The sequence below is a fragment of the Acanthochromis polyacanthus genome, chromosome 5 (genome assembly GCF_021347895.1).
Source record: "Acanthochromis polyacanthus isolate Apoly-LR-REF ecotype Palm Island chromosome 5, KAUST_Apoly_ChrSc, whole genome shotgun sequence".
Classification (NCBI taxonomy): Eukaryota; Metazoa; Chordata; class Actinopteri; family Pomacentridae; genus Acanthochromis; species Acanthochromis polyacanthus.
In genome coordinates this window covers 7,059,936-7,074,230 of record NC_067117.1, presented here as the reverse complement: position 1 = coordinate 7,074,230, position 14,295 = coordinate 7,059,936, and the positions used below count along the sequence as shown (strand labels likewise).

The 14,295-nt window shown below is 40.0% G+C and overlaps 1 protein-coding gene across 3 annotated transcripts in view; it reads left to right on the top strand.

Annotated features, from left to right (window-relative positions):
- Positions 1-2,189, top strand: part of cbfa2t2 (CBFA2/RUNX1 partner transcriptional co-repressor 2) — a 39,030-nt gene extending 36,841 nt beyond the window's left edge. For all 3 annotated transcript variants that reach the window (XM_022200607.2, XM_022200760.2, XM_022200682.2), the window contains exon 11: positions 253-2,189. In XM_022200607.2, the coding sequence (XP_022056299.1) occupies positions 253-597 (345 nt within the window). In that variant the 3' untranslated portion in view covers positions 598-2,189. The remainder of the gene's footprint in view (positions 1-252) is intronic.
- Positions 2,190-14,295: the final 12,106 nt, after the last annotated feature.

The following is a 14,295-nucleotide window of genomic DNA, read 5'->3' as shown; positions in this document are numbered from 1 at the left end:
AACCTTCTATGATGAATATTTTTATCAGCCATAAAATATTATTAGTGGAATAACGAATTAATAATGGATCTGTTGGTTGCAAGATGTTAACTTAATGTCAACGTTGTATTCACTTGTTTTGGCTGCCCCCAAACCGCCAAAAGACCAAAATCGTTCCTGCTATCGTACCCAGTGCATTGAAGGCACATGTATGTACAGTGGCATGTTCGATACACGTGAAAAACTTAGCATCTATCCTTCCTCTTTCCCCAGTGTTGCTGGAATTGTGGCCGCAAGGCGAGCGAGACATGCAGCGGCTGCAACGCCGCTCGCTACTGCGGCTCCTTCTGCCAGCACAAAGACTGGGAGAGACATCACCTCATCTGCAGCCCAGGACTTCAAGCGCAGCCTAAACCAGTGTCTGCCGTCACTGCTAGCAGGGTGGCTGCTGTGGCCTCAGCCGCAGCCGCTGGGGTCTCTCCCCTCGGCCTGGCCGGGGTCAAAGCTCCTGACAGTGTGCCTTCAGTCTCCAGTCCAGGTGGAGAGAAGGCTTCGGTGGCCTCTCGCTCCTCCACCCCCTCCACCCCTGCCTCGGCCCCCGAGACCAACGGACACTAGGAGGCAACGGACTCGAGTGGCTAACGTGTCATCTTCGCCGTCCTCTTCGCTTACGGGGGAAGAATTAAATCAGCGGCATGAGGGAACTATTTGTGGGTTAAGTTAGGATAACAGATTTTTCATCATACTCTTTGGCAGATAAAAAAGGACAGATTATGGATGACTGTTTGAGTGATATGTCAACTGGGACTTTGGCTTTGGCAGAGAACAGAAGGACTCGTCTCGAATGCATCCATTGGATGAACAGATCTCCCTAACAGATGGAAACGTGTTTCTCATCGTCCAAAACCCCAAATCTTGGATCTGTGAGGGGTGGAAAAAAAAACCAAACTGACAATTGATCTCAGTTTATCTCTGGCTGCAGGGAGAAAGTTATAGAAGGAAGGAGTATGAGAAAATACAGAAGAGATTAAAAAAAAAAATCAAAAACAGTGAGGTATAAAGACACTCCCCCTACGCGAATCAATATCCTCACTTTGTTGTGTATTAATTTAAGAGGGAGGTGGTGGTAAGTGTAAAACAGTGTAACAGTTCCAGCCCTAAAGCATCTGTCTTCATCCTGTAGGAGAACTCTGACAGTAGACCACATGAGTCGTCTCTGCAGCTCCCCTGTATACATAAATATTTGCTCGCCAACTTCTTGTCATATTTTCATATGTGTGAATGCGTGTGTCAAACAGTCGTGCCGTCGGTGAATATTGTAAAGCATATGATTATTTTTGTCAAAGCAATATTAAAATTAAGTGTTTCAGGTATTTCAAGCCGTTTCTGCATCACCAAAGTTTTCAGTCGCTAAAGAGAGAGTCATTGTCGTTGCCTGTAACCGTCTTTGTGAAGAAGAGATAAAACACTAACTCCCCTCACACACATGGTATCTACTTTATAAAGAGTTTAACCGCAATCTCTGCTCACTACTCTTAATTTCTGATCAGACATTTTCAAAGAACAGAAGAAAAATGTGATGGGATCAAGTAAGCACAGGAGCGTTCACTTTGGACTTTTCTTCTTGTTGCAGTTTCACTTTGTTCACATCACCAGCTGTGTTCGACGGTGTCACACGTTGCTCTAGATCTTCCGCCATCAAATTATTCGCATCAGAAGCCAAGACTGGTTTGTAGTACATCTTTTCAAGTGCTGTTTCCAATTAAAATAGTGATATAGCATGAAAAAGAAGTCATTTTAACTTTATTTGCAGTCATCCACGGGGAGAAAGTTCCCGCTGATGCCTACGCTGCCGTGGTGCAGGTACCGAGCAGTGACTCTGTCCCGCAGAGAATCTCAGGAGCTAAACTGTATTTGTATGTACAGATCATTCTTGTTCTTTTGTCACAGTTAGGTTTCAAGTCAAACGTTTAGGGGGGGGGGGGAGTTTTGATTGATCGTCCTCTGCTGTTACAACCGAGATGTTCTTGTTTTTTTTGTTGTAAGATGACTTTGTAAAGAATATTATGAGAGAATTCCTTTATTTTGTGAGCCACAATTTTTCCCTTCATTCTTTAAACATGTTCTTTTGTTATGAGGCATAACTTCATATGAAAAACATATCTTGACATGAAGTATGAAATAAAGTAGAATTACTTTAAAAAAAACAAGTTTGGACTCTTTTCTGCACTTGTCTTTACAACAGGAATATACAATGAAATAAAGGTTAACCCCAACGTTTCATATCATAAATACTGGTTTTAATTAGATAAGGCACCTGTCCACTTATTATAGACAAATTCTCACCTCTGATATCAATTAAAATGTGACAAATTTGTGAAAAAATGTTACTTCGCAGCTTATGTAAACTGCCACACTGGCTGGGTTTCAGAATTTAATATCATTTGATCACTATTACCAAAGCCTATATTCAGTTTGACTTATTTTATTTTTAGTTTTATGAGGTTTAAAGTTTTCAAACTACAGTAGCACTTAAAAATGCTTCATTATATCATGATAAGTGTATTTTTTCTACACAATTTTCTTGAAAGAAGTTCAAATCTTCTTGAGTCAGCTGATAACAGTAGCAGCACTGCAAGAGCTAAATTGTGGAGTTGAGGTTCTTTCAAAAGCCACGTGAATCTCTTAAATTTTGCATCCTTTTTTTGTCTCCCTAATGTTGTGAATCATTCAGTGACTCCTAATTAATGATTCAAGAGACATCTTTGAATTCAGGTATGAAGTGATGAGGAGGCTTTTGGTGAGATTGAATTATTATGAGGTGGGTGGAAATTCTGTCATGTATAATGCATGATGTTTTCTTCCTCTGCATTCAGTTCATTTTCTGGCCTTAATACATCGAGGATTGTTATTAAACTGAACAGCCGCTGTGGGAGATGATTGACTTTTATGTTTCAGCAAAATATTAATTCAATCAAAATCCAACAGGCGGTAGAAAGCTGTAATATGACGTATTACCACAAGGTGACAGTATAAGCTATGAGTTGATAAATGAAGATCAAGCTGCGGTCTTGTATATGTAATACACACTACCTACAATTGTTTTTGAGAGAAAAGCATATTTTTTTCAATGACAATAACATTAAATGAATCAGAAATCCAGTCTAGACATTACTAATATGGTAAATGACTATTCTAGCTGGAAACGGATGATTTTTAATAGAATATCTCCATAGGGGTAGAGAGGAACATTTCCAGCAACCATCACTCCTGTGTCCTAATGCTACATTGTGTTAGCTAATGGTGTTGAAAGGCTAACTGATGATTAGAAAACTCTTGTGCAGTTCCAGTGAAGTGGAAGGTGGCGTTTCCATGGAAAACATGAAATTGCCTGGGGGACCCCACATTTTTGTACAGTAGTGTACTTGTATGTGTATCAGCAGGGAAATAGATTTGAGTTTCACAAGCAAAAATGGCAGTAAATCAGATCTGTGGTGTGTGTTTTAGGAGCTTGTGATTTTTTTTTCTTAACATCAACTAGTAACTACAGCTGCAAACAGCACAAATGTAGCAGTGGATTAAGTAACACACTGAAATCATGACTTACTGAAGCAGAAATATTTATTACTCACTAAATGTCCTTTAAGTAGAATAGAGAGCGTCTGCCATTATTAGACTAGTAAAACTGACCATGCATACTGTAGGTGTAGGTGGCGCTAGTGCTACTTCATATGCTATAGTTCCTGTACTGGGAAAAGGCTATATCTATTCTAGATGGCACATTTAGAAAGGTTGCAGTTTAGTCTATTGCATCAAATCTAATTGATTTGCAGATGGAATTCCTTAGAATATGCAATTTAGCACAATTTTTTTTCTTATTTAGTTTTGTATCGCCCTACACTTTCTTTTGGCGCTGTTGCAATGGTGAACTTTCCCCACTGTGGGATCAATAATGTTTGTACTTTTATACTTTCAGAAGCATCATTGTCACAACCTCCTGGTGATGGGGCTGTTGTTTACTCTCCAATTCCAGTTGGTGGTTAGGTAAAAGCAAAAATCTACATTTTCTTTAGAAGTCTTGCTCTTGTCTGTCTTATTTGAAAATTCTCCCAAGTGTCTCTTATCCATAGTTCAAGGCTGTTTTATTTGGTGTCACAGTATTTCAGCTGTTGCAAACTAAATTGTGACATTTTCTTCAGGTTTAAAGTTTAAAAAGTATACAACGGCTTAAGGAGTTAAATCTTTCTTACTCGTTTAGGATGGAAAATCTTATTCTGCAGCTGTCATAAATGTAATGGAGTGATGTGCATTATATTTCCCTGTAAATGTGAAGTACAGGTACAACATAAACTGAGCTAAATGATGCAGAGATACCTCAAACTTGTATGCATAGCACATCAGTAAATGTGTTTTGTTATAGTTCATCACTGTAGCCAAAGGGGTTGTTGTCGCTTGTTGACCTTTGACTTTTGTACCTGCTTTAAAGCATGGATTTCTGTCAGTTCTTGCCATGTCTCATGAGTTTTAAAGCTCCAAAAAGAAATCACGCTGATCATTAGCCGATCTAAAAATGAATCATGACTCAACTGTTGTCTCGGTGTAATTGGGTGCCAGAAGCAGCGCCTGTCTAGTAGCAGGATCGTGATGTTTTTTTGGTGCTGAAGATATGCGGAGTGGTTTCAGACCATGATTTAGATGCTACACGGACACAGCAAAGTTCTATTCGGTTGTTTATATAGATCTGAATATGCAGTTTTTGTTTCTGCCAGCAGACTATGGAACCATGTCTAAGAGTATTGGGAACTTGCCCTGTTTAAGTACGGAGATGTTTATGCTTCTTTGTAAGTCATCTATTGTGAGAGTGTTTTTCTCTGGTTTTGTTCTACTTTGCCGAAGCTATTTTTGTTTGTTGTGTTTTATGGGTTCGTTGCTCTTGAACCACAAGTCTGCTCAAAGAAAAAGTAGAGTCAGCAAACACTGGCAGTCGTGTTTGTGTGTACGTGCCAGCCGGTGTTTGTTGGGGATGGAGGGGTGTCTCGGTGTGTGGTGAGCCACCTTTGCCCGTTTCTTGGCCACTGCACAATGTTGTAATGATGGTGGGGAGAGACCGGTGTAATTACATGCCTGGTTTCTGTCACAGGAATGGAAGTCATTTTAGATTCCACCCTTGTTTTCCAGGCTTCTAATGCACTGATGCCTGAAAAACAAGCAACACAATGCAAAGCACTGATATAGATGAAAATGTAGCTCCCTCCTCACCCTTCCTCTTTTCCCCTCTTCATCCTCTTTTTTCTCATTATTTTTGAACCTCTCTAGCTTCTTGCATCGTGTCCTCTGATAAGTCACCAAGAGTGACTCATTTCAGCTGCAAAGACAGGAATGGGTGCGGTTTCTGATGTTGTCAGGTTGTTCTTGTATCTTCTTCATGGCGATTTGTTCGGTAATAACATTTAATAGGTTTATTTCATGAGTCATCAATCTCCCAGGCAGAAAAAAATGGGTTGAAAAGTTCAACAGTGACCTTTACAGATGTGGAGCTCCCAAACGGCAAATGTTAAAGATATGGACAAATAGGAATCAAACATCCGTGTGAAGTAAAACTGGTGACAAATTCTTTGCATGTAACTTAATCCATGCCGTAGTAAGGTGTGGCTGTAAAGGACAATGATCAAACAGCATGACCGGTACACTCCTTGGACCAGACACTAAAAAGCCACCTTAGATTGCAGCTTTATTCATAATACCACATATGTAGTTGTTTCATGATGGGCATTCTGTTGAGGAGATGCTGTGTGTCTGAACAAAAAATGCTTATTGCATTATGATAAAAAGAATGAATAGGATTGAATAAACTATTACATGCAGCAGGTCACAAATTGAAGGTAAAACCTGACCCTTTGACTTCTACTGGCTCCGTTATGCTGCTTTTGCTCGTATGGTTTGCTTTCCTCAGAGGGAAGGGTCACAGCAAATCAATACAAAGTTGTTCTGAGTCACCTTTATCCGATGATGAAACATTACTAACCTAATAGGAGTGGTCTCCTCCAGCATAATAATGCCCCCATCCAGAGAGCATGATGGGCCACTGGGTGGTTTGATGAGTATACGGTATGACCTTTGCAGACCTCAATCCAGCTGAACTCCTATTGTAGCATTGGAAACAGCATCTTTGACAGCATTCTTCACTACCTCTATCAAAGCACATGCAACAACCGAGGAAAAGTGTTGTTTCATCCCTCCACTTTGAGTTCAGGGACTTGTAAAATCAATATCAGAGTGCATTGAAGCTGTTGTGGTAGCATGTGGTGGCGTAACACCTTACCAAGTCACAGTGCATTAGCTTTTCCTTTCACTTGTGATCCAGCTGGGAATGCTAACATAGACCATACACACAGACGCTAACAAGCTAACAAGCTAACAAGCTAACAAGCTGGCTTTGAGATGGGGAGGATCAGAGCTGCCAACTTGTGACCAGACCTGAGAGGGAGATTTGGTTTGTGTGGGATGCGGACAGGGGATCTGAGGGCCCTCCCCCAGAAAATTTTGAAAATTATTAATCCCATTTCCTGCATTTTGATGTAATTTAAGAGCATTTTGCCTGTTAAAATCTTATTATAGCGATAATATTAAGGGATAATTTTTAAAAAAAAACCAAAACATTGAGCTAAAAAAAATCTAAAAAAATAAAAAAAACAGAGCAAAGACAGGCAGTATTGAAAATGGTTCTTCATGTAAAATTTGGATGAAAATTCTGTGGCTGGATGTGCGCGACACATTTCAGTATTTTCCCTAAATATCTGCATAATTGAAATAACTCCAGCAAACACTTTGTAACATTTGTCTTGGAGGATTTTAATGCACTCAACAGCTTCAAGTTGACCACATCAGCCAACTAAACAATAAAAAGTGCTGAAGCAAAAACAAAACATAACTTCAGAACTTAAATTATCCATTCACTGAACAGAATTACAATCAGACACTAAACTCTATTAAATGTCAAAACAATCCATGTGACTCTAAAAACTCAACAGCTTTTCATTTCATTAAAAATATTTGCGTATTAACTATTAAATCATACATATACTAATCACATGGGATAATTTTTTTTTAGTGCTGTGTCAAAATAAAATCTTCTATTTTTGCATATTTCTCTTACTTAAAAGTTCCTGATCATCAAACTAATATTTATATTTACTGAGTGTTACACAGTGATGATCCAGAAAACACAAAATGCCATTTTTGAACTGTAGTTTATTGACAACCTATATCAATGTGATAAAGTAATTGCCCCCTAAACCTAACAACTGGCTGGGCCCCCCTTGGCAGCAACAACAGCATATAAACATTTACAGTAGCTTGTGATCAGTCTTTTCCACTGTCATGGAGGAATTTTGGTCTATTCTTTTCTGCAGGATAAGTTTAATTTGGTTACATTAGATGATTTTTGAGCATGAACTGCCCTTCTATGGTCTTGCTAGAGAGTCTATATCACTCTCAAACCTTAATTTTGTTCTTTTTGAGCCACTCAGAGGTGGACTTGTTTGCATGCTTTGGGTCTTTGCAGCATTAGCGTTACACCAGATGGAACAGACCCACGTTTTCCAAAAATTTCCACCTTTGACTCGTCAGTCCACAGGATGTTAACCCAAAAGTCTTGGGCCTCATTTAGACATTGTTTTGCAGCTCCTGGACAAGCCTTTATGTTCTTTTTTGTCAGTAATGGTCTGTACCTTGCGACTCTTTCATGGATGCCATTTTTGTCCAGTGTCCTCCTTATTGTGGAATCCTGTAGATGGACCTAAATGGAGGCCAACGGGACATGCAGACCTTTAGGTGTTCATCTGAGTTATTCAGTGACCTCCTGAATGAGATGTTGATGCACTATTGGAGAAATGTTGGTAGTTGCTCCACTCCTAGGCAGATTTATTTGTGCATAACGTCTGTCACTATGGTTTTCTGGAGTCCCAGAGCCTTAGCAAGGACTTTGTAACACTTTCCAGACTAATAAATTTCATTGACTTTGTTTCGCATCTGTTCTTGAATCTCTTTAGAACATGGCATCATCAGCTGGTTTTTGAGACCCTTTAGTTACTTCACAATGTCAGACAGGTTCTATTTACTGATGTTTGGGTTCAACAAGCCTGGCAGTAATTCTATGTGGTAAGACTGAATGAATTTGGTCATTTGGTAGACTGGTAGCTGAGGGGGCATTTACTTTTCCACATAGGGCAAGATGGGCTGGACTGCATTTTTACTTCCAGAAATAAAACTGTCATTTAAAAACTGCCTTTTGTGTGTCCTCTGAAACTTAAGTGCGACAAATTTAACCCTAACCCAAGTCAGTAGAGTTTCTAAGTCAACAAAGATAATGACTCAGTATTGTAAAGGATAGACACTTTCTGAACACCTCTCACACAATCAGGTCCTTGAAAGAAATGGAGGGATGAAATATGACAACAGATGCTGCTTTGTCAGCTTTGATCTGCAGCCTTTAGATTTCTGTTCAATATAAGCCAAACACACCAAACACGCACAAAGTACAAAGGCTGACTTTCTTTAAATAAATATCATTGCTTCTTTGAGCTCATATAGGTCTAAACAATGAATCTGTGAGATAAAACACATTCCCAGATACAATCATTTTGTACTTTTGACATTTCAACGCTTTCTGTCATCCACCACATTCGGAACTTTCAGAATGAACACAAAGAGGTGAGACAAAGATGTGACTTTGGATGCCTTCTGTGTGTTCCCTTTTACACAAGAAAAGCAACCAACGTGGGGGCAATGGCAACAGGGAAGAATGAAACAGGACAACAGATGTCGTTTGGTCACCTTAGCCCTGGCCCTTTGGCTCTCTGAAGTGATGAGCTGCGTTTGCACACATCAAAGCCAAGGGCACCTGCCTGAAAGAGAATTTAGGAAAAAAAATAGTCCTTTTATTCCCCTCTGTTGCTAAAGGTGAAGACTGCAGTGAGGCGGCTGGATTTCTGTCAGAACTCTGATTTGAAATAACCGTACAAGGTTTTATCCCGGACTGCGGCTTTTCATTAGTGTCCCTTTCGACATAAAATCAAAATGAATAATAAGAAACTATAACTTAGACAGCAAAATGAATAGAGTACAGAAATGCGCCTGAGCTTACTGGCAACCTTTTTATTTATTCAAACCACCTATAGAATAATAATAGCTGGCATCAGATATCTATTCAATAAAAAGTCCAAGAAGCTTGTCAGTGCATATATTATTTCAGGATCAAGTTGGAATATGTAATGTAACTGCAAGATGACATCTCTTGAGACTGTAGGGTTGCATTCTGCCAGAATAATGCATTCCACTCTGGCTTCAGTAAACATTTCTCATCTGGCACTGGCGCAGAATACCTATATTGTATACAGAAATGGAACAGATCCCTGCTGTATCTGTAAAAGTACAATATATCAGGTAGAACACTGTCTGGGAGGGAGAACATCAGCAATAGCAGGAGGTGAATTCATACCTAGTTTGCAGCAGGAGCTGGATTTAGTTGGAGATTTCAGGAGGGAGTTTAGGATTACAAAAATATAAAATCTAATAGCTACAAAGTTACAAGTCTTTAGTATTTTTATGGAATCAAATCAGTTTTCTTTCCAAACTCTCTGCCAGAAAATCAGTTGGGATTTGTTCGATCTTAAACGGTAGATTTAGCATCTCAGGAATGGAGATGAGTGGGCTGGACTTTAAACATGAGTAGTTCACAGTTTTATAGCAGCTGTAAATTTCAGACTACAGAGGCTGTGGCTGATTTCTAGGGAGCAGTTGAAGCTCTTCAAAATAATATTGGGTCTGTTAAATTGAGGTAATAAAATGAAGTGTCCTGGGTATATTTTTTAAAATTGATTGGTTCCATAAAAATGAGAAATTTTGAGTATTGGGTCATTTGGTAGAATTTAGTTTTGTTAGCATTTCCTGAAAATAATCAACAACAACAAAAATCTAATTTGTTTTATTCTGGGTACAACTGGCATTTACCCATCTCTGACCTATTTCTTAACTTTATTCAGGCCATCTGACACACATGCATTTTTAAGATGATAAAAACATAGGTTAGAATATCTGTCATATTTTTCCTCCAGCACAGATTAGTGCTGCAGGTGGGTGGTGGGGTCGATTGTCAGTGTTACGTTTCACCCCCCCCCCGGTCTCAGACAAATTAAATTAACTAAGGTTGTTCACAGGTGAAATTAACAAAAACTGCACAAGCAAACAGAAAACAGGGTTCTGTGGTCTAAAAGAGGATAGTGTGTGCTTGAATACCACTATGTCTACCAAGGTGGTAGACCAAACAAAACTAAAACCCCTTAAAAGAAAAACATTCCCCAAAACGAAAGAAATGAAGTGCTGGGTTCTGTGCCCTGACACGACACAAAGACACTTAAGTTTCCATAAGAAGGCCGACTGATGGTGTCAAACCTTCCAGGTCACCTACTCACAGCCATCTGAGCAGTTGGGCGATCCCTCCTTACATCCCCGCCCAGCTGATTGGCAACAGCACACAGCTGAGCTCAATCACACAGGTGGAGCAGATTGAGCCTGATCTGAGAGCCAGGCTGTGAACTTCCCAAGTCCAGAACATTAGAATAGATCTTTATTGTCACTGTTACAGAAAACAATGAAAATCGGTTTAGTACTCTCCGAATAGCAGCATTAAAAATGGTCTATATAACACACCTTGCATTGCATCAAAAATATTTTTTCCCATCTAAAAAAGAAAAATCTATAGAGGACTCAAAGGCATAGAATACAAACATGAGGATTCCTCTTGACTCCTCTTCAATGGCTGTGCGAAGTTGCTGGATATTGGCGGGAACTGGTACACGCTGTCGTATATGCTACTCCATCCACAACATTGACATCAGAAAACCGCTCACCCACATGACGCCACACACGCTTTCTGCCATCTGCCCTGAACAGTGTAAACCGGGATTCATCTGTGAAGAGAACACCTCTCCAACGTGCCAGACGCCATCAAATGTGAGCATTTGCCCAAACAAGTCAGTTACGACGACAAACTGGAGTCAGGTGGAGACCCCGATGAGGACGACGAGCATGCAGATGAGCTTCCCTGAGACGGTTTCTAACAGTTTGTGCAGAATTTCTTTGGTAATGCAAACCGATTGTTTCAGCAGCTGTCCGAGTGGCTGGTCTCAGACCATCTTGGAGGTGAACATGCTGGATGTGGAGGTCCTGGGCTGGTGTGGTTACACGTGGTCTGTGGTTGTGAGGCTGGTTGGATGTACTGCCAAATTCTCTGAAACGCTTTTGGAGACGGCTTATGGTAGAGAAATAAACATTCAATACACGAGCAACAGCTCTGGTTGACATTCCTGCTGTCAGCATGCCAATTACACGCTCCCTCAAATCTTGCCACATCTGTGGCATCGTGCTGTGTGATAAAACTGCACATTTCAGAGTGTCCTTTTATTGTGGGCAGTCTAAGGCACACCTGTGCACTAATCATGGTGTCTAATCAGCATCTTGATATGGCACACCTGTGAGGTGGGATGGATTTTCTCAGCAAAGGAGAAGTGCTCACTCTCACAGATTTAGACACATTTGTGAACAATATTTGAGAGAAATGGTGATATTGTGTATGTGGAAAAAGTTTTAGATCTTTGAGTTCTTCTCATAAAAAATGGGAGCAAAAACAAAAGTGTTGCATTTATATTTTTGTTGAGTGTAAATACATTTACAGTGCCCTCCATAATTACTTACACCCCTGGTTAAGATGTGTTGAAAGTCTTAAAATAAATTCAGTTTTTATTGCAGAAGCATACTCTCACACTGGAAATAGTTGAAAAATGTATTATAGGAGAAGATTAGGTGCTGTTTTGTTGGCAAAAGAGGGTTGTACAAGTATTAACATCAGGGGTGCTAATAATTGTGGCACACATGATGTGATGTAAAAGAATTATTTCTTAATGTGTGGTTTTTCCCCCACTGAATAAATGCACTTGAATTAAAGGTTGGATTTTGCTCTTTTTTTTCATTATGGTCCTGTATTATTTAGAAAAAAAAATGAATTTATTAGAAGCTAAAGAACACATCTTAACCAGGGGTACCAATAATTATGGAGAGCGCTGCACATATACATATATATGTACTCCATATGTATATGCTCTGTAAATAGACCCCACTCTGTAATGGCAGTAATGAACGCAGGACGATGAGGAGGAACAGGAGGTGTGGGTACGCATCCTCTGAGCTTCATTGCTACTACATATTCATTCTGTTTAACCAGCAGACAGCCTGCTGCCTGCCTGCTGCCGTCTGGAGATGAGAGGACTTCAATTCACCAGTATCAACCATACAATCAAATATTACAGACCCAGCAATCAGTGCAATGATGAGCCAGCCTCTGTGCCTGAGCCCACGTGTGCCCATTTGCAAATCTGCCAAAAACAATTTCAACTATTTCAGCAATTATCCATTTCTGTCCTAATAGAATACTGGCTGCAAGGATGGACCTGGACCTTTCATTGGTATTCAGAGCTTGTGCCATCCTCACTGTGAAGGGGAAATGGAAGCATACACCTGTTTCCACCTATTTCTCCTGAGCTCCGTAGTTCAGCTCACAATGCACTGGACATGTGCTGCATCCCAATTCCCACTTCGTATGCTATGCTGCATTGGTGTTGCTTGTGGGTCACAGTCCTTCTGTTACACTACTGGAGAGTTAAATATCAGATTTTGTATGATGGTACAACATATTGGCTCCCAACCCGGGATTTAAACCTGTACAAGCTTTCACTCTCCAGGCAGGGGAAATAACAAGAGGCATAGTTCTGCTCCACAGCTGTATCTTTTATCTTAGATGGGTCGCTAGTATTTTTTTCATGTGAAATACTACCTCCCCCAAGCTGTAAGTATTCAAATGGAACAAAACATGAGGAGAAATTCACTCCCTGAGTGAAACGCTCAAAGATATGCAGCCTGTGGCGAGGTCACACCACAAATGGCTGGGAGCCACTGGTGCAGTGGAGCCTGCAGTTAGGACTCAATAGCTCCAAATCTTGCTCTCACAGTTGGATAATCATGGCCAGGCAAGTGTGCAGCTTGATTTGCAGAGGCCCTAAATGAATTTAAAGTGCTGTCCTTATTTCAAAGCACTGTGGGGAAGTCACAGCTGAGAAATAAAATTATGGACAGAAGCAAGAGTGAGGAGTTTCTTTGCCGCCCGTTTGTGAGCTCCACTAAATGTCATTGTTTTTTTGTTTTTTTTCTTTCTTTTTCTATGATTGCCTATTGGATGATCTGGGTTTCACCATCTTACTCCAATTAATTTTTTAGACATCTGGGATCTGCAATCAAATCTGCTACAATCGTGAAGCCGACTAAAGCTGCATCGATCAGTGCTTTTGCTGCTAGTGAACCAAATGCCAAGGAGAAAGTGGGTGGTTGTAACAAACCCGCAGAGAATTATCTCCCAGTTCAGCCACTCACTCTTTCAGTCTTTCGAGCAAACAATGTCAGTGAGTGCTGTGTGACTGTCAGCTTGTTTGCTGCTATCATGGGAGAACTTAAAAACACATAATTAGATATAGAACAACGCTATCACTGGAATCTCTGAGCTCAGTTTTACCAACTAAGGATAAAAATATTTGGCTGTTTAACCACCAACTGCTCCCCTATGTTGACCAGCTAGTTTTTTAACTTTGTCTTTCAGCTGTTTGATGCTATGCAGAGTTGCTTTTATTGCATTTTTACCGCCCGGCAAACATCGTTTTCTGGAAGGTATTGTTTTCAGCTGCATGATCTTGCTTGCTTGCTTGTTTGTCTGTAACAATTTGGTTTCCGTGCAATAACTCGATAAAATATTGATGTAGCCTCACCATATTTGGTACACAGGTGTACCATAATAAGACACAGGTCAAGTTCGAATTTGGTGACCTTGGCCTCATTTTCAAGGTCACAGGGGTCATCTTTGTCGCTGGGCGGTCCAAGTTTGGTAAAACTTCTTGTTTTTTTTGCGGCTGAAAATAATGCTGAGAGAGTGCTGACAGAACCAAAACAGTGAAGTTGAGGATTAGACCGTGATAAAATGAACTAAACTCGATATAAGGCTCTGTAAAGGAGCGTTAACTCCATTCTGGTGCTGTTATTCAATTGACTGAATTTCATAGTTTTCACATGATCATATGATAAATTACTGTAAAATATTCAATATAGATGCTTTTAGCTTTTCTTCTTGTGAGAAAGAATCCAGGAACCAACCAGCTGAGATTAAAATGGACAAAAAGTTGGATTGTCAGAGGGAAATATAAGACAAACAAACAA